Below are 24,774 nucleotides of genomic sequence, written 5' to 3'. Positions count from 1 at the left end.
GGAGGTGGAGGTTGCAGTGAGCTGAGATCGGTCACTGCACTCCAGCCTGGACAACAAAGTGAGACTCCACCTCAAAAAAAAAAAAAAAAAAAAAAAAAAAATCTTACCCCAAAGCATTCATTGATCAGAGCTTTCTGTCGTTCAGGCTGGAGTGCAGTTCTGTGACCTCAGCTCATTACAACCTCCGCCTCCCAGGTTCAAGTGACTCTCCTGCCTCAGCCTCCAGAGTAGCTGGGATTACACGCATGCACCACCACGCCTGGCAAATTTTTATATTGTTAGTAGAGATGGGGTTTCACTGTGTTGGCCAGGCTGGTCTCGAACTCCTGACCTCAGGTTTTCTGCCCACGTCGGGGTTCCAAAGTCTTGGGATGACAGGCGTAAGCCACCGTATCCAGCTGTAGCCTGCTTTCTTATTGGTAGGGAGTCCTATAGCGTTTGAGCGTCGGTGAGTACAGATTAGGCACCTGTTGTATGCACACTGACTCCACAGTACACATTTGCTGCCAACTCATTCAGAAATTTCTCACCTTGTCTCTGCATCGTAAAGCTTTTGGGGACTCCACAGGTCCTTCTGCACCCTAAAGGAGTCCTTTCTGAGCCAGAGACAGGTCACCAGAACACCATCCCCTCTCCCACGCCAGGAGGCTGCCGCTCACCTGAGCTGGGCCCCCGGCCAGCCGGACACGGAGGGGGAGGACCTGTCTCCCCGTGGCCTTCAACACTGCTGCATCGAGCTCAGCCTTCAGCTCCTGGAGTCCGTGCCCCAGCAGGGCAGACATGGGCACGACGTTCGGTTCCGTGGGGTGGTAGCTGCAAGGGTGGGGAGGCCACAGAGTCCGCTCAGCCTCAGGGCCACAGGCCGGCAGAAAGCAGGGGTCCCAGAGTCAGCCACCCGTGGGGCACAGCCTGGGGAAGCTCCTGCTGTCCTGAGTGTCACTGCTGAGGTTCAGATGAGGAGAGGGGGCATCTCCCCATGTGGCTTGAGCACATGCAGGGAAAGGAGATGTTTGTGGAAAGCAGGGTCACCAGGAGTGAGCTGCCCACGAGACACGGGCTGGGGCAGCAACCTCTGCCTCCTGGGTTCAACCATTCTCCCTGCGTCAGCCTGTGTGCCAGCGGTCAGCAGTTCACACGAGGGCAGGGTCTCCAGCGCCTGCAGGGGAAGGCGTGAGACGAGTGTGGGTGCCAGGGCCGGACTCACCCGGGCACCGGGTCCACCTTGTTGTGAACCTGCAGCATGGAGTCCAGGAGCGGGGTGGGCAGCCGCAGCCTGTGCAGCATGGACACGACGCTGGCTTTCTGGAGCTCCGCCTTGGGGTGGCTGACGTCCCTCATGTGCAGGATCAGATCCTACAAGGGCCGGGCATGCAGTCAGAGCCCTAACCCCACCAAGCTTGCAGGCAGGCCCGGGAGAGGGGTTCCCACGAGTTCCCAAGGCCAGGGTGGGGGTGGGAGCTACCCCCATGTACAGGCCCTCGGACACCCCAGGATGGGGGTGCTGGGTTTACACTGGACGGAGCCCCACCCAACTCCACATACCTCGCCTCCCGCAGCACAGGTGACAAGTCTGCACCCCCAGACCCACAAACAAGGTGGTGCCACAAATGACCACTCAACTGCCACCTGCCAGCCACTGCTTCCTCATTCAATGCTTTGGGTGGCTTCATCCCACTGTGAAATCGTTTTACTTTTTTCTTGAGACAGAGTTTCGCTCTTGTCCCCCAGGCTGGAGTGTGACGGCACGATCTCAGCTCACTGCAACCTCCGCTTCCTGGGTTCAAGTGATTCTCCTGCCTCAGCCTCCCCAGTAGGTGGTATTACAGGCACCTGCCACCATGCCCGGCCAATTTTTGTATTTTTAGCAGAGACAAGGTTTCACCATGTTGACCAGGCTGGTCTCGAACCCCTGACCTCAAATGATCCACCCGCCTCGGCCTCCCAAAGTGCTGGGATGACAGGCGTGAGCTGCTGCTCCCGGTCCTGTGTATATGGGCTCATCACGGTGGCTGAGTGTGGGTGACACTGGGGCCACTGCTCAGCCTCGGCCCCAGGGTCAAGGGATGCTTGCGGGACACTAAGTCTGAGGCTGAGGATTCAGTTGTTATTCTGCCCCGAGTGGTGCGGGTGTCCCAGAGCCTGGCCCCTGGTCTGAGTGGGCGTCCGAGGGCTTGGCCCCTTGGCTGATGGGGTGTCTCAGAGATGGTCCCTGGTCTCAGTGGGTGTCTGAGAACCTGGCCAGTGGGCTGAGTGGGCATCCGAGGGCTGGTCCTTGGTCCAAGTGGGGTCTGAGACCCTGGGCTCTCTCAGTGGGTGTCCGAGACCCCGGCCCCTGGTCTGAGTGGGTGTGCGAGACCCCAGCCCCTGGTCCGAGTGAGGTCTGAGACCCTGGCCCCTGGTCTGAGTGGGTGTCTGAGACCCCAGCCCGTCTCAGTGGGTGTCCAAGACCCCGGCCCGTGGTCTGAGTGGGTTTCTGAGACCTCAGCCTCTGTCTCAGTGGGTGTCCACAGCCACCCGCAGCCCTGACTCACCGAGTGGGTCACATCTTCCAGGGTGGCAGAGAAGGACTCGATGAGGCCATGTGGCAGCTGGGACAAGAACCCGACGGCATCCACGTATAGGACAGTCAGGCGTGAGGGCAGCGTCCCCACGTGGGCTGTAACGTCTAGCGTGGCAAACAGCTCGTCCCGCAGCTGCAAGTCAGTGTCTCCCGTCAGTGCCTTCATCAGCATGGTCTTCCCTCGGAGGGCATGGAGATCAGGGGCTCAGGCGGAGCCACACCTGGGTCCTCAGAGTGGAGACCACAGCACCCTCTTGGGCAGCGGCACCCCGGGTGCCAGGTCCCTGAGCTCCCCAGGCACCCCTGGGCCACACACGACATGCAGGACTAAGCCACTGCGGCTGCTCTCAGGCCGGATGCAGCAGGGCCACTGTGTAGACACAGGGGAGCTGGTGGTGTAGACAGGTGAACATGAGATGGTGTGGATGGGAAGATGGTGTAGATGGAGGGAGGTGGTGGTGTAGAAGCGTGGGTGTGTGGATGGGGTGGTGGTGCTGTGGATGGGAGGATGGGGTACATGGCATTGTCACCACAGCTGCTGTACCCACCATGCAGACCACGGGACCCCCTTTCCCTGGGTGAGTCCTCACCACAGCTGGTGTATGCACCACGGGGAGCCCCTCCCCGTGCAAGTCCTCACCACAGCTGGTGAACCCCACACAGAGACCATGGAACCCCTTCCCTGGGCACATGGTCACTTCAGCTGGTGTACCCCATCAAGAGACCATGGGACCCCCTCCCCTGGGTGCATGCTCACTGCAGTTGGTGTACCCCATCACGGAGACCATGGGGAACTCACGTCTTGCACGCTGCCGCCACAGCAGGTGCCTCTTCTTCTGAAGCCCGTCCAGGGCCTTCCTCATCTTGGCCTCCTTCTCTTTCAGGAGACGCTGCTGCACCTGCATGAACGATTCTCCTAAAAACACACCAGACAGGGCGGTGAGCCAGGCCGGGAAAGGCGTGGGAGCGGGAGGTGCCACTGAGGGTCTACAGGGGCTGCTCCTCCTGCTGCAGCATTTAGGGGCCCTGCCGCGTTCCCGGCAGTGGCCCCAACACTCCCTTTCCCTGAGAAAGGGCTGCGCTCAGCCGGGCGCGGTGGCTCACACCTGTCATCTGGCACTTTGGGAGGCCGAGGTGGGCGGATCATGAGGACAGGAGTTTGAGAGCAGCCTGGCCAATATGGTGAAACCCCATCTTTACTAAAAATACAAAAATTAGCCGGGTGTGGTGGGCGCCTGTAATCCCCGCTATGCGGGAGACTGAGGCGGGAGAATCGCTTGAACCCGAGAGGTGGAGGTTTCAGTGAGCTGAGATCGTGCCACTGCACTCCAGCCTGGGCCAGAGCCAGACTGCATCTCAAAAAGAAAAAGTCTTGAGCACTACGGAGGCTTCTAAGTGGGGCACAGCCAGGATGTCATTATGAGGGGGCTCAATGGGGCTCCTTTGGCATCCTAAGTCCCAGAACCTGGGAATGGGACCTGATTTGTAAATACCCTCTTTGTACGAACTCAAGACATCATCCTAGGTTAGGGTTGGGCCTGAATGCAAAGATCCATGTCCTTCTTAAAAGGTAGAGGCTGGAGTGATGTGGCCACAAGCCAGGGATACCTGGCACCCCCAGGAGCTGGGAGAGGCAGAAGGAGCCTCTGGAGGCTTTTGGTCTCCAGGATGGGTGTGCACAGATTCCTGCTGTTTCAATCCACACTTTGTGGCTACTTATGTCAGCAATACCTCACAGAACCACCACTATCTCCTGTCTCCACAGACATAACAAGGAGACGGAGCCCCCAGCCGGCCCCCACCCTGTTGGAATCCTTCAGGGCAGCTGCTGACAACCACGTTCTCAGGATGTCCTGGGGTGCTGCACCCAGCCAGAGTGACCTGACCCCATGATGTAGCGGGAGCTGGATCCTCCTCAGTGAAGGGGGTCAATGTTCCTTTTCAGGTTCGACCTGGCATGGGAACAGGAGGGGTTCACTCTGCAGGGAAGCTCTCTCCCTCCCAGCAGAGGTCGAGGTGAAGGTGAAGGAGGCCGCAAGCCCAGGACACCTGGAGACCCCAGAAGCTGGGAGAAGCAGGAAGGGTCCTCCCCGAGAGCTTCTGGAGGGAACTGGATGATTCCATTTTAATGGGTTAAATAGTGATGCCCAAAATAGAGGTTTATGTCTTTTTTCGCACGACCTGTGAATGGGACGTTATTTAGAAATAAGGTGTCTGCAAATGTAATTAGTTAAGGATCTTGAGATGAGGTCACCCTGGATTAGGGTAAGTCTTAAATCCAATGACAGGTGTCCTTCTAGGAGACAGAAGGGGAGGGCCGGGCGCAGTGGCACGCACCTGTAATCCCAGCACCTTGGGAGGCCAAGGCAGGTGGATCATGAGGTCAGGAGATCAAACCATCCTGGCCAAGGAGATCAAAATATCCTGGCCAACATGGTGAAACCTCGTCTCTACTAAAATATAAAAAAACTAGCTGGGCTTGGTTGTGGGCACGTGTAGTTCCAGCTACCTGGGAGGCTGAGGCAGGAGAATCGCTTGAATCTGGGAGGTGGAGGTTGTGCTGAGCTGACATCCAGCCACTGCACTGCAGCCTGGGTGACTGGGCAAGACTCTGTCTCAAAAAAAAAAATTGTAGACAGACACAGAGGAGAAGTCCACGTGGAGACGGAGGCAGAGACTGGCGTGATGTGGCCACAAGCCAGGGACACCTGGCACCCCCAGGAGCTGGGAGAGGCAGGAAGGATCCTCCCCGAGAGCTTCTGGAGGTAACTGGATGATTCCATTTTACTGGGTTAAATAGTGATGCCCCAAATAGATGTTTATGTCTTGTTCCCCAGGACCTGTGAATGGGACGTTATTTAGAAATAAGGTCTCTGCAAATGAAATTAGTTAAGGATCTTGAGATGAGGTCACGCTGGATTAGGGAAAGTCTTAAATCCAATGACAAATGTCCTTCTAGGAGACAGAAGGGGAGACTCAGACAAAGAGGAGGAGCCTACGTGGATTTGGAGGCGGACACTGGAGTGATGTGGCCGCAAGCCAGGGACACCTGGCGCCCCCAGGAGCTGGGAGAGGCAGGAAGGAGCCTCCAGAGAGAAGTGGATACAACTGTAGTGGATTGTCAACAGTAGCCCCCAGAAAGATCGGTCCACATCCTAAAGCCCAGAACCTGTGAATTAGTGGGGCCTCTGGGCAGAAGGGAGGAGCTGGTGTTGGGGTCCCACTGGGTGTGTAGCTCATGCATTGTGAGTGAGGAGTATCCCAGGCCGAGGGGACCTACCTAGTGGGGAGTGGGGTGGGGTGGGGAGAGAGTGCTCCCACAGTGCTTTTCTTACTCTCATATACCCCCAGAACCACCAAACACGTGAGTACAGAATGGAGGGGCTGCGGGGTGGGCGTGATGGTTGGCCTGGGCGTCCCGAGGTACCTGAGGAGTGGGATCTCTGCCAGGGCCATCTGCAGCCAGGCCTCCTTCATGCAGGCGTTGCAGCGGAAAATGTGCAGGATGATGTTAAAGCAGTCAAACACCTCCACGCCCGAGGCGGCTTCCAGTTCTTTCTAGAGAAGGAGAGAGTGAGCTGGGCCTGGCGACTCACACCTGCAACCCCAGCACTTTGGGAGGCCAAGGCAGGTGGATCACCTGAGGTCAGGACTTCGAGACCAGCCTGGCCAAAATACTGAAAACCTGTCTCTACTAAAAATACAAAAATTAGCTGGGTGTGTTGGTGGGCACCTGTCATCCCAACTACTCAGGAGGCTGAGGCAGCTGAATTGCTTGAACCTGGGAGGTAGAGGTTGCAGTGGGCCGAGATCATGGTGACACTGCCCTCCAGCTTGAGTGACAGAGTCAGATTCTGTCAAAAAAAAAAGAAAAGAAAAGAAAAGGAGAGGGCAAATGAGAAGCCAGAGGGGAAGGCCAGGCCCTAGTGGCCAGCCTCACAGGGAGGAGGACATTCCATCACGCCTTCAAGCCACTATCACCCCATCTGGCCCCTGCCTGGCGGGACGCGCTAGCATCCACTCGTTCACCGCGTGGAGCGTGGGAGCAAACAAAGCAAAGCCACATTCTGGGATATCTTGGTTGGGGCAGCCATCCTCTCCACATTCAAGAAGATGCATGTGATGTCCGGAGATTGTCATATCCTCTCTAAAGGAAAGGGGGTCTCGTCAGTGGCCATCCGTCCAGACCTGTGGACTGCGGGATGAGCCACGAGGCCCTTTGTGGGGTGCGCCGTGGAGGGCACGGTTCACAGACATCCCTGACCTGAGCACCAGACCCAGGATCCAGGAAATCAGCATTGGAGGGATGTCTCTAGGGGTGTGTGTTTCATGTACACAGACGTGTACACGGTGAACACATCCTGGCGGAGACACACACACAAGGTAAACACATCCCAACAAGGACACACACATCTCACACACACGCACGCATGGTAAATGCATCCCAGTGGAGACACACACATACACACACACGGGGAACACATCGCAGTTGGGACACACACACACAGTGAACACATCGTGACATGGGCAGACACAAACACATGGTGAACACATCCCAGTGTGGAGACACACACACACACGGGGAACACATTCCAGTTGGGACACACACACATACATGGGGAACATATCCCAGTGGGGACACCCACACACCCCTCACACAGTGAACACATTGTGACATGGACAGAGACACATGGTGAACACATCCCAGTGGGGACACACACACAAGGTGAACACATCCCAGTTGGGACACACACACTCACACAGTGAACACATCCCCGTGGGGGAGACACCCCCCACACACACACTGTGGACACATTGCAGTGGGGATGCGCACACACACACACACAGGGTGAACACATCCCTGTGGGGAGACACACACACGGAGGACACATTGCAGTGGGGGCACACACACATGGTGAACACCTCCCTGTGGGGAGACAGACACACACACATGGAGAACACATCCCTGTTGGGAGACACACACACACGGAGGACACATTGCAGTGAGGACACACACACATGGTGAACACCTCCCTGTGGGGACACACACACACACACGGTGAACACATCCCGACAGGGATAGACACATGTATACACACGCACGCACACACACACACACACACAGAGTGAAAACATCGTGACAGGGACAGACACAGAGTCCCGGTGGACACATCGCAGTGGGGACACACATACACGGTGAACACATGGTGGGCCAGACACACACAGAAACATGGTGAACACATCCCAGCCCCGATGAGATGCCTCTGAGTCAGGCACGGAAGCAGACTCCCACCTCGGCTAGTTAGTAAGTTAGTTAGCAGTAGTAGTAGCAGTTAGTAGGGTCTTACCCACTCTGCACTGTAAGCCGGGTGGTCAAAAACTTGGAAGCACAAGGGCCCCCACACAGGACCCCACGCTAAGAGAGTGCATGGAGGAGGGACACAGGTCCAGCCTCCCATCCCTCCAGCTCCTATTTATGTGGGCTCCCAGCTCACCTGGACCACCCACTCATGGGCCCGCTTCCCCTCTGGCCCAGCGAGACCCCTGTCCTTCCACGCGTCTGGGTTGAATGTTCTCGGGAGCAACAGATGGGAAAGGAGGTTTGGGGAGGGAGCAGGTGTGGACGGACTCACCTGTCAGGTGCTCAAAGTTCCCTCTGCCAAAGACAAGCTTCTTCTCTGGCGTTCTGGTGGACACGACCATCGTCTGCACCATGGACCAGTCGTCCAGAATGTGCACCAGTACTGTGGCCTTTGCTACCTGTCACTCAGCTCTGGGGACACAAGGGCCACCTTGAGGGACACTTCCTTTTGGGGTAGATCCAGGGCCCCAACCACACCTGCCCGGCGTGTCCTTCTCCTGGCCTTGACCGTAGGGCCTCTAAGTAGGAATCTGGCCAGGGAAGGATGCTGGAGCCACCATGGGACATGAGGACTCCCCAACCTGCCTTATATAGGATTTGGGGTCCAGGTGGACACAGCAGGGAACTAGGGAGCTAGGGGTGCTCAGGGATAACTCAGGAACCACAGGCAGGGTTAGGAGGAGGAAATGCAGGAGGTCTGGGTGCCGTTCTGAGCAGTTTGGGGCTTCCACTGTCCCAAGAGTTGCCCATTTTGGAAAACACCCTTGAAGGAGAACCGCTCTTCGGCTACAGGGGCTTCCAAGGGAGATGTCAACAGTCTTGAGACTCTGGCACCTGCAGTGACTTAGGGATTTGGATTTCCTCCTGGGGAGTGGGGCAGGGGACTGGACAGAGATGGTCTGCTAGACACCCTCCCTTCCCTGACCCCAAAAACACTGTGCCTACCTTGAACCCAGGGCAAGAAAAACGGGGTCTCATCACCAAGACACGGCCCGGCCTGGCCCGGCCCACCCCACCCCACCCCACCTCACCCCAGGGGCTTCTCCCCATAAGCTCCGCCCCAGCCCTTTTCACCCCATAGGCTCCTCTCCCCAAAGCCCCGCCCATGCACCTCCACCTACGAAATCCTCCCCTCAGAGCCCCGCCCCTTCAGAGCCATGCTCTTGCATCTCCACCCATCAGATCCTCTCCTCAGAGCATCGCCCCTTGAAGCCTCGCCCACTACACCACTTGTGATCTTCCCCTCAGAGCCCCCGCCCCTGCGTCTCCACCTGAGTGTCTTCCATCAGAGCCCCGCCCCTGAATCTCCACCTATGAGATTGTCCCCTCAGCGCCCAGCCCCTGAGTCTCCACCAATGAGACCCTCCCTGCAGGGGCCCTCCCGCAGAGTGCCAGCTCCTGTTTCTCCCCTGCAACCCCCGCTGTGTTCACCTCACTTCATGTGCAGCTTCCCAGGGCCCCACTTGACATCGGGGTGGACCAGACACAAGCGCTGGGTCCCCGCCGGCAGCAGAGGCTCCCTCTGCAGCAGATCCTCCTCTGCGTCCTCATCCGCGTCTTCCGGCTCCTCCTCGTCCTCTCCCGGGCAGCTTCGGCCTCCGTCCGCCCACAGGCCGCACCCTCGGCCCCATGGCCCCTCCAGATTCCTGGGGACCCCACGGCCGAAAGCAGCGAGACCATGGATCAGAGCTCTATGCAGAGGGGAGGTGGGTGCCCTGCCCGGGTCTCACAGGCTGCATCCTGCTGTCAGGCTGTCCTCTCATCTGTACTCCAGGTCTGCTTTCAGGCTCACTCGAGAGTGTTTGTGGAAGTCAGTTACTGAGGTTGTAGGACTGAGGTCCCCCAGGACACCTCCAAAGACAATTAGCAACCAGGGTCCCTCCTTCCCTCCATGCCGGCTGGGAAGGCTCCCTCTTTGCACCACGGAGGAATCTTAAGTAACATTTTATAGTCATGGGAGTGACTCCCACACCATTTGCCACAGAACAGAACCTATCCATCATCCACACTCGAGGGAAAGGATTATACCGCAGAGTTAGGAGGGGAACTTGGAGGCCACCCTGAAACTCTGCCAACCACACTTCTCTTCGGCACTACCAAGACCTCCAGAGTGACCTGGCTTGGAGGCTGGTCTTGCACTGTTTGCTCTGCTGTTTGCACCCTGAGAATCCTCACCATGGAGGGCCAGGTACAGCTGGCCTACAGAGGGTAGACCCAGGCCACACTCCTTCCCACAGAGTGTGAGGGACCCAGGCCACCCTCCTTCCCACAGAGGGTGAGGGACCCAGGCTGCCCTCCTTCCCACAGAGGGTAAGGAACCAGGCTGCCCTCCTTCCCGCAGAAGGTAAAGGACCCAGGCCACCCTCCTTCCTGCAGAGGGTGAGGGACCCAAGTCGCCCTCCTTCCCCTAGGACACACGCTACACATGGCCAGCCCTGGATCATGTGACAGCCATTGGCTAGCATCCTTTAAACCCGGGAGGTAGGGGTGGTTTCTGTAATTGTAAATGAAGATCTCAACCAAAGGTCATGCAATCGCTCCAACCATCTTCTACAACCAAATCCCCACCAGCAGTATTAGTGCTGTGGCCATAAACTTCTCTGACAAGGGCCTGAGACCTGATTCCCTCCCCTTCAGAGACACAATTTGTCGTGACTGCACAGAACAACCCTTTCTCCTGTTCGTGCATGTGACCAAGTGAGGGAAGAGGAGGTTGTTCCTGCAGCCACAGTGAACAGTGTAGAGACTTCTTACAAAGCTAGGCACGGTCTCACCTAGTATCCAGCAATCATGCCATGGCTATTTACCCAACTGATGTGAAAATGTATGTCCATACAAAAAAACTGCATCCAGATGTTGTGAGCAGCTTTATTTACACTCACCCAAAACTGGAAGCGACGAAGATGCCCTTTAGTAGGTGAGTGGCTAAAGAAACGAACACTTCATGTGATGGAATATGATTCAGCAATAAACAGAATAGTTATCAAGCTGCACAAAGACATGGATACATCCTACATGCATAGCACTAAGTGAAAGGAGTCCCTCAAAAGAAACTGGAGAAGAGTTGCTTCCGGCAGGAGTGTGGCTTAACAAATAGGAAGCCCCTATTTGTATATTCTGGAATCGCACAGTTAAGTGAGTGGACGCTGATGGTGGGAGCCTTTTTCTCAGTGCTAGAGAGGAAGTTCACAGATAAGCAAGAGGAGGAGGCTGGAAGGATCCATGTGGGCATGGGTTAGTGGAGGAGACGTTGGTAGGAACTCAGGTCTAGTTTAATGCAAACGTAGATGGATACACATAGAGATGTTTACATGTATCCATACACGACTTCTTTGATGCACAGCCATTTCCTTGCTCTGTCGGCTGAGAGGGCCTAGAAGCAATGACACCCCAGTAGCCGTGAGCACACCTAGCACCCTGATCTTGGTTTCTGCCATTCTTCAACTCTAAAGGAGCCAGAGCTCCTGGGAGAAATGGCTGCGTCTTGGCCTGGGGCAGGAAATAGGCTAGATGAGGCTGGAGCATCTCCTTGTGCTGGAAAGTAAGGACGTGCCCCACAAATCCCGATGACAGGCTGTGTCCCAGGGGCACAGAAGCCAACTGAAAGCTCCCTGTGGCCAGAGTGGAACCATTTCAGCAAACTGTAATAAATAATGTAGTAGTGGATTATAACCCAAAGTACAAAATAAATATGCATGAGTCCACACCAATGTAAATAAACTGTTGAATAAATGAACAATAGGCAAGGCTCCCATGTCTCTAAATTCTAAATAATTTACATAGATATGCTACCTCAAGGAAATGGAGCATAACCCCCCACTCCTCAAGTGCTGGCTGCACATGGTGATTTCCTTCCAAGGAATATAAAATGGGAATGGGGTGGGGCAGCTTATAGGCAGAAACAACACGCAGACGCAACCTCATCCTGAGGACCAAATCCAACATCAGTCAGCCATCCATCATGTGGATAGCTCACCCCTGCCACTGTCCCAGTGTTTATGGCCCCCACAATTCACATATGCAGCCTAACCCCCATGGTGCTGATTTAGGAGGTGGGGACTTTGGAAGGCTGGAAGGTGATTCAGTCATGAGGGTGGAGCTCTTCTTAGTGGGATGAGGATGAGTGGCCTGTAAAGGAGACCCCAGCAGGCCCCTCACCCCTACACCCTGTGAGGACACAGCTGGACGGCACCAGCTCAGACACTGTGTCCTCGGTCTTGACCTTCCAGCCTCCAAAACTCTGAGGAATAACTGTGCTGTATGAGCCTCCCAGCCTGTAGTATTTTGTCCCAGCAGCCCGAGGTAAGACTTAGTTGCCCGTGGTATGATGTGAGCGGAGGGCATTTGCCTCTGTGATCTCCTCCCAAAACCCACAACCCCAAACACGTTCCAATCCAGGGAGACTCTACAAAATACCCGATCAGTACCCCTCAAACTGTCAAGGTTCTCAAACCCGAGGAAAGTCTGAGAAACTGCCAGAGACATGGGGGCCTGTAAAGACATGGCAGCTGAATGTGATGTGGCATCCGGGTGGGATTCTGGAACACAAAGGGACATTAGGGCAAAAACGGGAAATGTTAATAAAGCAGAGACTTCAGTTCATAGGAGGGTATCCATATCAGTCCATTAACTGCGAGAGATACTCGATGCTAATGGCAGATGTAGGTAATAGGATAGCCTAGTGTAGGGTGTGTGGGAACTCAGCAACCTTCTCCCAGCTTCTCTGTGTGTCTGACAGTATTCTAAGCATGAAGGTTTAGTGCGCGCGTGCACACGCGCACACACACACACACGTGTATACATACCACCCCAAGACAGAGACAGAGTTGTGCTCTGTACCAGGCTGGCGTTTCCCTCAGTTGGTAATGACCCAGCTCCCCACCACCCCCGGGGAAGTTCCAGGAGCAGCAAGCAGGTAGGACTAAAGTGACCATACACCTTCCCATGGCCCAGCAATCTCACCCACAGGTCACACCTGAGAGAAGAGAGGCCTGGAGAAGACCGCAGTATGAACTCATGTCCAGTTTAATGCAGGCCCACAAAAAACACATAGGCAGGGACATTCCAAGGAGCTTTATTCTGCCTCCCTCCCTCACTCCCCGCCAGCACCCTTGTGTCCAGGGGTATTGCACCACAAGATGTCTACTTGCTCGTGTAAGGCAGGCCTTGAGATGAGCCCACCCCCCAAACAGCAGGCCCTGCATGTGGCAGCCATGGTCTGCCAGGTGGCTTGGTGTTAGCTGTATGAGGTGCAATGCACAGGAACCTTTGGCCTGCCCGTGCTTGGCCTAGTTCCCCAGGGAAGCAGGCACAGAGCATCTGGCCACAGCACCTCACTTTGTAGCTAGATTTTGTATAGGAAAATAAATAGAAATAAGGGTGAAAGGAGAGGATTTGTAATATTATGGAACATCTTAGCTGCCAGGCTGGGAGCTAATACTTTACTCCTGAGGCCCTGGAGGGATGAGGCCTGTGGGGAGGCTTACTCAGCCTGGGCAGAGCAGGAGACAGCATTAGGACAAGGTGAGGACTGAGGTTGAGGATGCTGGAGCTGGGATGGTGGGGGTCCAAAACTGAGCTCTCCCTTCCTGGCCCTGGGTGTGTTCCTTACCTCCAAATGTCTTACTTCCTTCTCTTGAAAGTGGAGGTGAGAATACTAGGACCTGCCGTATAGGGTGTTGGCAGGAGCGAGCAAGAGAATCCCATACAGCCTGGCACATAGTGAGCCCTAGAACACGTTGATGCTGGCCAGAGCAGAATCTGGGCTCCAGCTCAGTAGACACCAGAGGAGAACCTTTTTATGTGTTAGTGTAGAAAGACAACACTGTTCATGACCTTATAGAAGTAATCAAGCAACTTATAAACAAAGGGCTGCTGGGAAGTTGTTACTGAGCTTGTCTATAAGTCAAGCTCTAGATTAACAATGGTATGCACTTTGGGAGACTGAAGCGGGGGTATTGCTTGAGGCCAGCAGTTTGAGACCAGCCTGGCCAACATGGTGAAACCCCATCTTTACTCAAATTACAAAAATTAGCCTGGTGTGGTTCTGCACGCCTCTAATCCCAGCTACCCCGGGAGGCTGAGGCACGAGAATTGCTTGAATCCAGGAGGTAGAGGTTACAATGAGCTGAAGTCATGCCACTGCACTCCAGCCTGGACAACAGAGTGAGACTCAGTCTCAAAAAAAAAAAAAAAAAAGATAGGTTGACTGGGCATGGTGGCTTACATCTGTGATCCCAAAACTGAGAGGCTGAGGCGGGAGGATTGCTTGAGCCCAGGAGTAGTAGACCAGCTTGGGCAACATAACAAGACCTTATCTATTGGGGGGAAAAAAAGGCCAAGCATGGTGGCTACCAGCTACTTGGGAGGCTGAGACAGGAGGATTGCTTGAGGCTGGTTGAGGCTTCAGTGAGCTGTGATCATACCACTCCACTCCTGGGTGAGGGAGTGACACCCTGTCTCAGAAAGAAAGAGAGAAAGGGAGACAGAGAGAAGAGAAAAGGGAGAGAGAGAGGAGAGAGAGAGAGAAAGGAGGGAGGGAGGGAAGGAAGGAAGGAAAGAAGGAAGGGAGTAAGGGAGGGAGGGAGAGAGGGAAGGAAGGAGTAAATATAAGGGCAGCACAAAAGAAAGTTTTGGTAAACCTGAGGCTTCTTTTCTTTTCTTTCTTTTTTGCCCATTTTGTAAAGGGTATTCTGCCTATACCCATTCTAAAATATCCACATTCCTTTACAGTTAGTATGGGGAAGCTATTACTGAATAACAGACAGCCTCTGCTTTTTGCTCATTTATGTGGATTCAGTATGAAGATTCTAACATTGTTGCTTTATGGTCAACCCCTTGGTGAATGTGCATCGTTGAGGCTATAGTCACTGCCTTTATTTGTTTCTGATTTGATCTTACAGTGGAGATAAGTCAGGCATAAGGTGTGGCAGGGGCAGGAAGTGCTTGTAGCTTTCACTTCAGGAGCATGAAATCTTGTGTTTTCTCCTCTCCCTGCTGGTGGTGATGTTGGGTAGGTCTCTTTTACCTGGTAATAAGAGAATGAGCATCCTCCAAGCTTCTGGTAGGATCAAACTGAACAAATAGATCACCAACCTGAAAACATCCAAACATTGCATCTGTTTTGAGTAGACACATTACCAAATTTTAAATCATATCCAACCAAGGATGGGAGGCAAAGAGTTGATGTTGTTCCAGCAGCCTGGTGACACTTGTCATGTCCCTGTGCCCTGCATTCCAGGAAGGATTAGAGGAGCCAGGGGTTGCTTGCACCAATCATCATCCAATCTGGAATCCTAGCATCCCAAAAGTGTGGTAGCATCCCAAAAGTGTGGGTCCTTGTTGACCCAAACTTAGACTTCTTTGGTATCTTAAAGCTTAAGGAAAACTTGTTCTCAAAAGCTCACTGATTTTGATCCTGGGGATAAAAGTATTAACGTTTAGTAATATTCTTTCCATTTAGATCTACAGAGTTGGATTCTAACTGGTCATGGTTTCAGTTGCGATGCATGCAAGTTGGAGGAAATGCCAATGCAGTAAGTTCATCTCAAACTCATTATTTTCTTTCTTGTTTAAATATTTGTTATGCTATAATAGTAAAGAAGTTCAGGCTAGGCGTGGCGGCTCATACCTGTAATCCCACCCCTTTGGGAGGCCAAGGTAGAGGATCACTGGAGCCCAGGAGTTCAAGACCACCCTAGGCAACGTGGCGAGACCCTCTATTTAGGAAAACCAAACAGGCCAGGTGCTGTGGCTCACGCCTGTAATCCCAGCACTTTGGGTGGCCAAGGCAGGCAGATCACTTGAGGTCAGGAGTTTGAGACCAGCCTGGCCAATGTGGTGGAACCCCATCTCTACTAAAAAAAACAAAAAACAAAAATTAGCTGGGCATGGTGCCACACACCTGTAATCCCAGCTACGTGAGAGGCTGAGGCAGGAGAATTGCTTGAACCTGAAAGGCAGAGGTTACAGTGAGCTGAGATCATATCACTGCACTCCAGCTGGGCGACAGAGTGAGACTCCATCCCCAAAAACAAGCAAACAAAAAGAGTTCAATACTTGCAAGTTTGGGAGGCCCTATGACATGAAGAAGAGAGCCTGATGGGTTTTGAAGTTAGACCCAGTTCACTTGTTTATTCAAAAATCTGTTAAACACCTAATAAATAGGAAACATTGGCTAAGTGCTGGGGATATAGTGACAGACAAGACAAGTTCCCTTCTGGGTGCAGTGGCTCATGGTTGTAATCCTAGAACTTTGGGAGACTGAGTCAGGCAGATTGCCTTGAGCCTATGAATACAAGACCAGCCTGGACAACATGGCAAAACCCCATCTCTACAAAAAATACACAAATTAGCAAAGCATGGTAGTGCATACCTGCAGTCCAAGCTACTAGGGAGGCTGAGGTGGGAGGATCTCTTGAGCCTGGGAGGTAGAGGTTGAAGTGAGCTGAGACTGCACCATTGCTCTCCAGCCTGTGTGACAGAGTGAGATCTTATCTCTAAAAAATAATTTAAAATAACCAAGATCCCCTCTTAGAGACAGAGGCTTTCAGAGAGTAATCAAAGAAATATGTTCACAGGAAAACATCAGACAGTGGTAAGTGCTTTAAGAAAATTAAAACAGGAAGTAAGGGCATGAAGAAACTGGAGGCTTCTTTATGACAATAGTTTATAATATCTGGGGCGACTTTGTGCTTAGGATGGAATGCTTGTATTTGAATTAACATTTAACTTCTTAAATCTACAAATTAAAAAAAAACATTCTTTTTGTTTGTTAGTTTTTGTTTTTTTGAGATGGAGTCTGGCTCTGTTGCCCAGGCTGGAGTGCAGTGGTGCCGTCTCACCTCACTACAACCTCTGCCTCCCTGGTTGAAGAGATTCTCCTGCCTCAGCCTCCTGAGTAGCTGGGACTACAGGCATGTGCCACCATGCCGGGGTCTTTCGATATTTTTAATAGAGATGAGGTTTCACCATGTTGGCCAGGCTGGTCTTGAATTCCTGACCTCAACTGATCTGCCCACCTTGGCCTCCCAAAGTACTAGAATTACAGGGGGCAGCCACCATGCCCAGCCAAAAAACCCATTCCTCACATCTTCAAATATAGCAAATATTGTGTGTTGATTTCTAAACACAAATATTAATATTGTGTGTTAAGTTTAGTTTATAATTTTAAAAGAACAGATTTCCTTAAACCCCATTTACAAACCTGATTAAGGATTTTCAAACACTTTTTTTTTTTGAGGCAGAGTTTCGCTCTTGTTACCCAGGCTGGAGTGCAATGGTGCGATCTCAGCTCACTGCAACCTCCGCCTCCTGGGTTCAGGCAATTCTCCTGCCTCAGCCTCCTCAGTAGCTGGGATTACAGGCACGCACCACCACTCCCAGCTAATTTTTTGTATTAGTAGAGATGGGGTTTCACCATGTTGACCAGGATGGTCTCGATCTCTTGACCTCGTGATCCACCCGCCTCAGCCTCCCAAAGTGCTGGGATTACAGGCTTGAGCCACCGCGCCCGGCCGAGACTTTTGATTTTATACAACATGAAGCCCACTGAAAATCTGTCAGCTTCCTCCAACTACTGTCAAAGAAATTGAATTTGGAATCAAAATAAAAGATTCCTTCTGAACTCTCAGCTTGCTGTGAGACTTACAGTGATGCTGGGTCCATTTCCTGCAGCCCTGGGACGCTTGCAAGTGAGCATCTTGGATCCTTGTTGACTGCAGTCGGCGAAATGCACAGGGAATGCAGGGAATGTGGCATGATGTTCCATGTTCCTTCTCACTCTATGTTGTTTATCCTTGCTCAAATAACCTATATTTACTCCTCAGTTGGAGGTTAAATTTTTTCTGTATCATGAGTGAGGCATAAAATTATAAAACAGATAAGTATAATCCCCTACATTCCTCGCAGCAACCATTTCCCTACCTCCTTCCACACACAAACAACTTTTCAGCAGTCAAGTGGTTTGTGTCCTTCTTTTTTCCTTTTAATTTCAGGATCATTTATTCTATTAAGGCCATTTAATGGAATGACCAAATGACAAAGAAGAAAAAGGAGGGCTTTGAATAAGAGTTTCCTTTTTCCATTTCTGGCTTTAATTATGAGGCTATGGCTTTAAGAAAAGAGAATACCTGCAATGATAAAAGAACTGTATTTCAATGAATGGTTACATTTTTATAAATCTTTTAAAATTTGTGGATTTATTAATAAAATATTTACACCTCAAGTTTATAAAGGAATAGACAAAATTTACATAGGGTTTGACAGTCTCGTGTATTTGGTGGTGAAATTATCACAATTTACATCCACTCTTAACAACGCTATTAATAAATGCTTATGACAAGTATGGAAATTCTTAGAAGGTAAAAATGCCCAGGAAAATGATTTTAGGCTGAAAGCTATACTAGGGTATCCCAACTAAAACAAGGATATCCTAGTGATTGTTCTCTCCTTTAAAAGAACTTGAAAGTATACTTTTTCTATTAATATGCAGCATGTGCTCATAATTTGTATTTGTTGCCATGTTGAACTCACAATAGGAAAAATAAACTGAACACCTTTCGAAACATCTTTTGAATAAACTAAACAGATGTCTCATAGTACCCTTTTAAAATACAGCTGGAGAAACCTTAGAGCTTGTCTTTTTCAATGGTTCTCAACAGATGCTCCCTGGACCACGTATATTAGGACCACGTTGGGGGTGTACTGAACATGAAGGCTGTCAGCCCCACCCCAGACCCAGCGAATTTTAGAGGGTAGAGCCCAGACATCTACAGTGTTACCAAGCACCTTATTTCATTCTTCCATACACTAAACTTTGAGAACCCTTGTTGTCTTATCTTTTCCATTTTCCAACAAAGAAACTCTAACCCAGGTTGTCCAAGACAGAGTGGCAGAGGTAGGCAGAACTTAATCCAATAGTAAAAATACCACACTGTTCTGTAATAGAGCATTTACTGAAAACTAAACCACACAAAAGCAGAATGGCTATTTATATTAAAGTTCTGCAACTTACAGTAATATTTTAGGCCTTTCTCATTCATTCCTTTATTTCACAAACCTTTATTGAATGCCCGCACTACCTAAGGCATTGATGCTGTAGCCGTTTAAGTTTACAGCTGAGCAGAGATGAGACATCACACAAAGAGACACAGTTCAAGGTAGGCTGCCACAAACACCACAGGAGCAGGTTAACTAAAGGGATCACAAAGTTGTAAGTAGCTAGCCCTTACCTCTGGTTCAGACAACCGAGAAAGACTTCACAGAGGAGGGGCTGTTCTGGCCACGGCTGAGCTAGCAACAGATATGGATGGACAAGGGAGAAACTCGCCTTACTATTCTCAGTCACTAGCAAATGTAAACATTAAAGGCTTCTGTCATCCTGGGGCTGCAGCTTACAAAGGAAGTGCTTTATACATACTAAAAATGAGAGGAGAAAGAAAACAGGATCCTCATTTTAGGTATGGAATCTCTAACCCTGCTTTCCCTGACTCCCACCCCTCAGATACTCCTCCTTTTCAGGCTTTGTTGTAGATCTGGATCCTGTCCTTCTCCCCCAACTTGTGATAGGGAATCCTAACATTCACCATTGATAATACAGATTATCCTTTTAGGGGAGTGGCAATCTCCCTGGGGTCAGAAAGTGAGTGCGTGTTAGCTACCAGGCTCATGCAGCCACACTGAGTCCAGGCCAGTGTTCCTACCACTGCACAGTTCCCTGGCAAGAGAACTCGTGGAGATAGTATCTGGGAGAGGAAAGGGAATCCAGAGCAGCACTTCTGAAGGCTGTGGGGAGGGACTGCAGGCTGTGAGGCTTTGTTCCTGGCTCCTTTTCCTCTTCCTACTCCGTTAGCAGTAAGAGCTCCCCATCCATGTTTGGGCTATGGCCATGCCGTGTGGCAGTACAGTCAGCAGACAACTGCCCTGTGTTTTTAAGCTTTAAAAAACAAAGACACTAAAAACTGATAAACAACCAGCTTTTCTTTGCTTCCTTAGATCAGTAAATTTAAAAAAAAAAAAAGCAGAAGAAGCAGGGAAAAGAAAACACAGAACTGACCTAGAATTGCCAACCTTTTATTTTGGCATCTAAGAACATTTTGAAAAATAAGCAAACTAGAAAAGCCTCTATTTCAGTAAAGAGCAGTCCTTTACGTAGAGTAAATTCAGATTACAAAAACAAACATATGATGTTTTATCTGTTATTTGAAAATCATTTTTCCTTGGACTAGTAAAAGTAAAAATTGCATCATGTGGCCCCATCTGTAGTACTTAGAAACAACTACAGGCCGTTTAAGTTTCTATAAGTGTGGCTCAGGGGCTCAAAAAAGAAGGGGGAAGAAAGTGTGGTGTGCACGTGGTATGTGTGTGAGGTGGGAAGGATATGTGTGTGGTATATATGGGTTAAACGTGTGGGGTGTGTGAGGTGGGCATGGTGTATATGTGGTGTGTAAGAGGTGTTTCTGATATATGTGCAGTGTGTGAGTGATGTATGTGTATATGTGTGTGATATACGTGTGAGTGATATATGTGTATATGTGTGTAGTGTATATGGGTTAAGTATGTGGTATGTGTGAGGTGGGTATATGTGTGTAGTGTATACGGGTTCAGTGTGTGGTGTGTGTGAGGTGGGCATACGTGTGTAGTGTATGTGGGTTAAGTGTGCGGTGTGTGTGAGGTGGGTATGTTATGTGTGTGGTGTATCTAAAGTGGGTATGATATATGTGTGGTGTGTATGTAGTGCATATGGGTTAAGGGTGTGGTGTGTGTGAGGTGGGTATATGTGTGTAGTGTATATGGGTTAAGTGTGTGGTGTGTGTGAGGTGCATATGTTATGTGTGTGGTGTATCTAAAGTGGGTATGATGTGTGTGGTGTGTGTCTAGTGTATATGGGTTAAGGGTGTGGTGTGTGTGAGGTGGGTATATGTGTGTAGTGTATATGGGTTAAGTGTGTGGTGTGTGTGAGGTGCGTATGTTATGTGTGTGGTGTATCTAAAGTGGGTATGATATATGTGTGGTGTGTATGTAGTGTATATGGGTTAAGGGTGTGGTGTGTGTGAGGTGGGTATGGTGTATAGGTGGCATGTGGTGTGTGTGAGGTGGGTAAAATATGTGTGGCGTGTGTGTGGTGCATATGGGTTAAGTGTGTGTGGTGTGTGAGGTGGGTATGATATGTGTACGGTGTGTACGAGCTGGGCATGGTATATATGTGGTGAGTGGTGTGTGAGGTGGGTATGATATGTTTGTGGTATATGTGTGGTGTATACGGGCTGTGTGTGGTGTGTGTCAGGTGGGTATGATATGTGTGTGGTGTGTGTGTAGTATATTTGGATTAAGTGTATGGTGTACCTGAAGTAGGTATGATATGTGTATGGTGTGTGTGAGGTGGGCATGGTATGTGTGCTGTGTGTGGTGCATATGAGTTAAGTATGTGGTGTGTGTGAGGCGGGCATACTATTTATGTAGTGTGTGAGGTGAGTATGTGCAGTGTGTATGGGGTATGTGTGTGAGGTGGGTTTGATATGTGCATATGTGCATGTTGTATGTATGTGAGGAGGGAATGATTTGTGTGGTGTATATGGGTTGAATGTGTGGGGTGTGTGAGGTGGGCATGGTGTGTATGTGGTGTGTGGTGTATGAGATATATTTACGATGGGTGTGTGGGAGGTTGGTATGATACGTATGTGGTGTGTGTGTAGTGTATATGGGTTAAGGGTGTGGTGTGTGTGAGGTGGGTATGATGTATATGTGGTATGTGGTGAGTGTGAGGTAGTTATGATACTTGTATAGTGTATATGGGGTGCCTGTGAGGTGGGTAGGATATGTGTGTTGTGTGTGTAGTGTACACAGGTTAAGTGTGTTGTGTGTGTGAGGTGGGTATGATGTGTGTGGTGTGTGTGGTGTATATGGGTTAAGTGTGTGTCATGTCTGAGGTGGGTATGATGTGTGTGGCGTGTGAGGTGGGTATCATATGCGTGTGGTGTATATGGGGTGTGTGTGTGTGTGAGGTGGGTATGATAAATGTGGTGTATATGGGTATGTGTGGTGTGTGTGAGGTGGGTATGATATGTGTGTGGTGTGTGTGTAGTGTATATGGGTGTGTGTGAGGTGGGTGTGTATAATGTATATAGGTCAAGTGTATGGTGTGTGTGAGGTGGGCATGGTATATATGTGGTGTGAGAGGTGATATGTGTTGTGTGGTGTGTATGGGGTATGTGTGTGAGATGGGTATGATATATGTATGGTGTGTGTGAGGAGGTTATGATATGTGTGCTGTGTGTGTGGTGTATATGGGTTAAGGGTGTGGGGTGTGTGAGGTGGGCATGGTAAATATGTGGTGTGAGAGGTAAGTATATGTGTTGTGTGGTGTGTATGGGGTATGTGTGTTAGATGGGTAGGATATATGTATGGTGTGTGTCAGGTGGGTATGATATGTGTGCTGTGTGTGTGGTGTATATGGGTCAAGGGCGTGGGGTGTGTGAGGTGGGCATGGTATATATGTGCTGTGAGAGGTGAGTATATGTGTTGTGTGGTCAGCTGCTGATAGGTGGCCACATACTGCTGCAGGAGACCCAGGGACTGGTCTGGCTTCTGCCGATGTAGACTCTGAGCCTCTTCAGCTCCACCAGCAGGATAGGCATCAGGGCAGGTAGTGGCTAGCTTCCAGATTCTGGGCCCATAACGTAGCCAGAACACTGTGGGGCTCTGTCACCTGCACAAGCCCCTAGCCCATTGCTCCAGGACTAAGTGACTCCCTCCCTTGCCTAGAGCACCGTCCCTCCCCAGCCTCAAATCTCACAGCCTTCTTCCTACCATTTAAACTGTAGGCCACAGACTGGTGGAAAAGCAGAGGGAGCCATCCACCACCTGCCAAGTTGTGATGAGGTCGACCTACATGGTGTCCAGGGTTTGCACACGCCTGTGCCTGCTGCCCTAGAGCTCGGCCTTCCACCGCAGTTCCCACAGTGTCTCCTCCAGCTCCCGTAGCCTCACCTCCTGCTCCCGCATTTTGTGTGCCTGCTCCTGGATCTTCTCCTGCTGTTCCAGCATCTTGTGCCCCTGCTCACGGATCTTGTGCTCCTGGTCCCGGATCTTCTCCTGCTGTTCCAGCATCTTGTGCCCCTGCTCACGGATCTTGTGCTCCTGGACCCGTATCTTCTCCTGCTGTTCCAGCATCTTGTGCTCCTGGCCCCAGATCTTACCACTCTGCTTCCAAATCTTTTCTTCCTGCTGCTGGTACAGGTGACTCCAGCATTTATTTTCATCCAGCTGGGTTTGGAGTTCTCCTGACACTCTCTCAACCTCCTGCCTCAGGTGCATGGCCTCCTCCTGTAGCTGCTGCTGAAATAGTCAAAGTGTTGGTTTAAACCTCAGAAGGAAATCGACTCATGAGCTAGCCATAGAAATGTCATCTATAAAATAATGGTTTTCATCCATGATGCTTAAAAAATTTATTTTTTCTAAGACCTAACCCTGAGATTCTGATTCCCCAGGCAGGGCCACAATTCGTAGATTTTTAGCACACTCTACAGGATTCTATGGCGGGACCAGCACCAGGACCCAGATTTTCCAGCTCTGGGCTGGAGCCTCCCCATACTAAGTTAAGACTGGCAGTCCACTCTAAGGCTCTGTTCTCCACCCGGGTCCCGCAGGGCACGCCCCTAGCGGGTGTCCTCCCACCATGCTCCCTCCTGCCTGGGCACACCAAGGCCCGCTGCCCGGCCCGTGGAGCCCTGCTTGGGGATCGGAGGCTTCAGTGTTCTCCTTGACCAACTGCGGCTAGATCTCCCACCAGCAGCCTTGCCAGGCAGTGCCTGCGGTGGGAAAGGGGCCCGGCCGGCCGACGGGCAGGCCCGCACCACGCCCCCAACTCGGCGCCTGCAGCCAGGGCAACCAGGTGTGGGTTTTTTTAATTGAAAAGTTGTTCCCTCTGAGCCCTATTATAAAGGGAAAGGGAAAGTGGCGAAGATCCGGGCTCGGGTTCTCCGGGAGCAGCGAACCCAGAGGCAACACCAACCCAATTGCCGCCAGGCAGTGGGACTTGAAGCCGGTGCCAAGCGGGGCCTCGGAACGCACCAGCGGCCAGGCCAGTCCAGCGGGACTCCAGCGGGCGCCCCGCCCCCGCGTGAGACAGCGCCTCTAGCAGGCACCGGGTGGCCATTCGCTGCGGTGTCCCGCCCGGGATGCAAGAGCCGCCGCCAGGTCCCCGCTGCACCCGCCCGCCGCTCGTGGGAGGGGAAAGGGGCCAGTAGGAGAGGAGTGGGGCCGCCAGGTGCACCCCCAGATCCCAGCAAAAACCGCCCCGCAGCCCCGCGGCCCCTGCGAACCCAGAGGGCAGCGCTCGGGAGCACTCCGGCCGCAACCTCCGCGCCGCCCCCTACGCGTCCGGGTCCCTGCGGTGCCGCGCGACACCCCAGGCTGCCAACGCCAGCGAGTCAGGCAGCCCGGGTCTCCCAGCTTACCTGGCCAGGGCACGGGGCTGCTTCAGTGCCCTGCCGTCCTGCCCCGTCGCCGCCCGCTCGGTCCGCGAAGCCGATCTCTTGGGAGCCCGGGCCGAGCAGCACACACCCACTGCTAAGGAGCCGCGAAGCTGCAGAGCCGCGGGCGCGTCCGGGAAGCGGCCTACGGCAAGCCCGCAGGGCCTCCTCCACCGAGCACATGCGCACTCACCTGAGGCTGCCAGACCGGCCGCCCAGTCTGGCCGCTTCACCCCACCGTCTCTCGGATCACTGGGGCGTGAAACCCGAGCGGTTGGCCGCGCATGTCCCGCAGGCTCAGGTCAGTGCGCGTGCGCCCGGTAGAGACGGCCCTGCGCGCTTGCCGTCTGCCACTTCCGGGACGCGCCTGCGCCCACGCC

General features: G+C 52.0%; 1 protein-coding gene and 1 pseudogene across 1 annotated transcript; both read right to left on the bottom strand.

The window, feature by feature from the left end:
* Positions 1-413: 413 nt before the first annotated feature.
* Positions 414-18,490, bottom strand: LOC105708302 (putative GTP-binding protein 6; annotated as a pseudogene).
* Positions 18,103-24,577, bottom strand: LOC135271068 (golgin subfamily A member 6-like protein 22). The gene is made up of 3 exons (XM_064367759.1): positions 24,380-24,577; positions 22,911-23,258; positions 18,103-19,857 (listed from the first exon to the last, which is right to left on the bottom strand). The coding sequence occupies exons 1-3, from the start codon at positions 24,575-24,577 to the stop codon at positions 19,762-19,764; spliced, it is 642 nt and encodes a 213-aa protein (XP_064223829.1). The 3' UTR covers positions 18,103-19,761.
* Positions 24,578-24,774: the final 197 nt, after the last annotated feature.

The sequence above is a fragment of the Aotus nancymaae genome, unplaced genomic scaffold (genome assembly GCF_030222135.1).
Source record: "Aotus nancymaae isolate 86718 unplaced genomic scaffold, 86718_ANA_hifiasm-v0.15.2.pri h1tg000075l, whole genome shotgun sequence".
NCBI lineage: Eukaryota > Metazoa > Chordata > Mammalia > Primates > Aotidae > Aotus > Aotus nancymaae.
The sequence above is the reverse complement of the archived record's forward strand: the minus strand, read 5'-3'. Positions and strand labels throughout refer to the sequence as shown.

Bases quoted from the DNA above. Each gene is read 5' to 3' on its own strand.
- LOC135271068 (XM_064367759.1), bottom strand. From the start codon at position 24,577: ATGTGCTCGGTGGAGGAGGCCCTGCGGGCTTGCCGTAGGCCGCTTCCC. The intron at 23,259-24,379 runs GTAAGCTGGGAG...TGACTATTTCAG, and splicing joins CAGCCCCGTGCCCTGGCCAG to CAGCAGCTACAGGAGGAGGC. The intron at 19,858-22,910 runs GTGAGGCTACGG...TGTTTTTTAAAG, and splicing joins ACAAAATGCGGGAGCAGGAG to CTTAAAAACACAGGGCAGTT.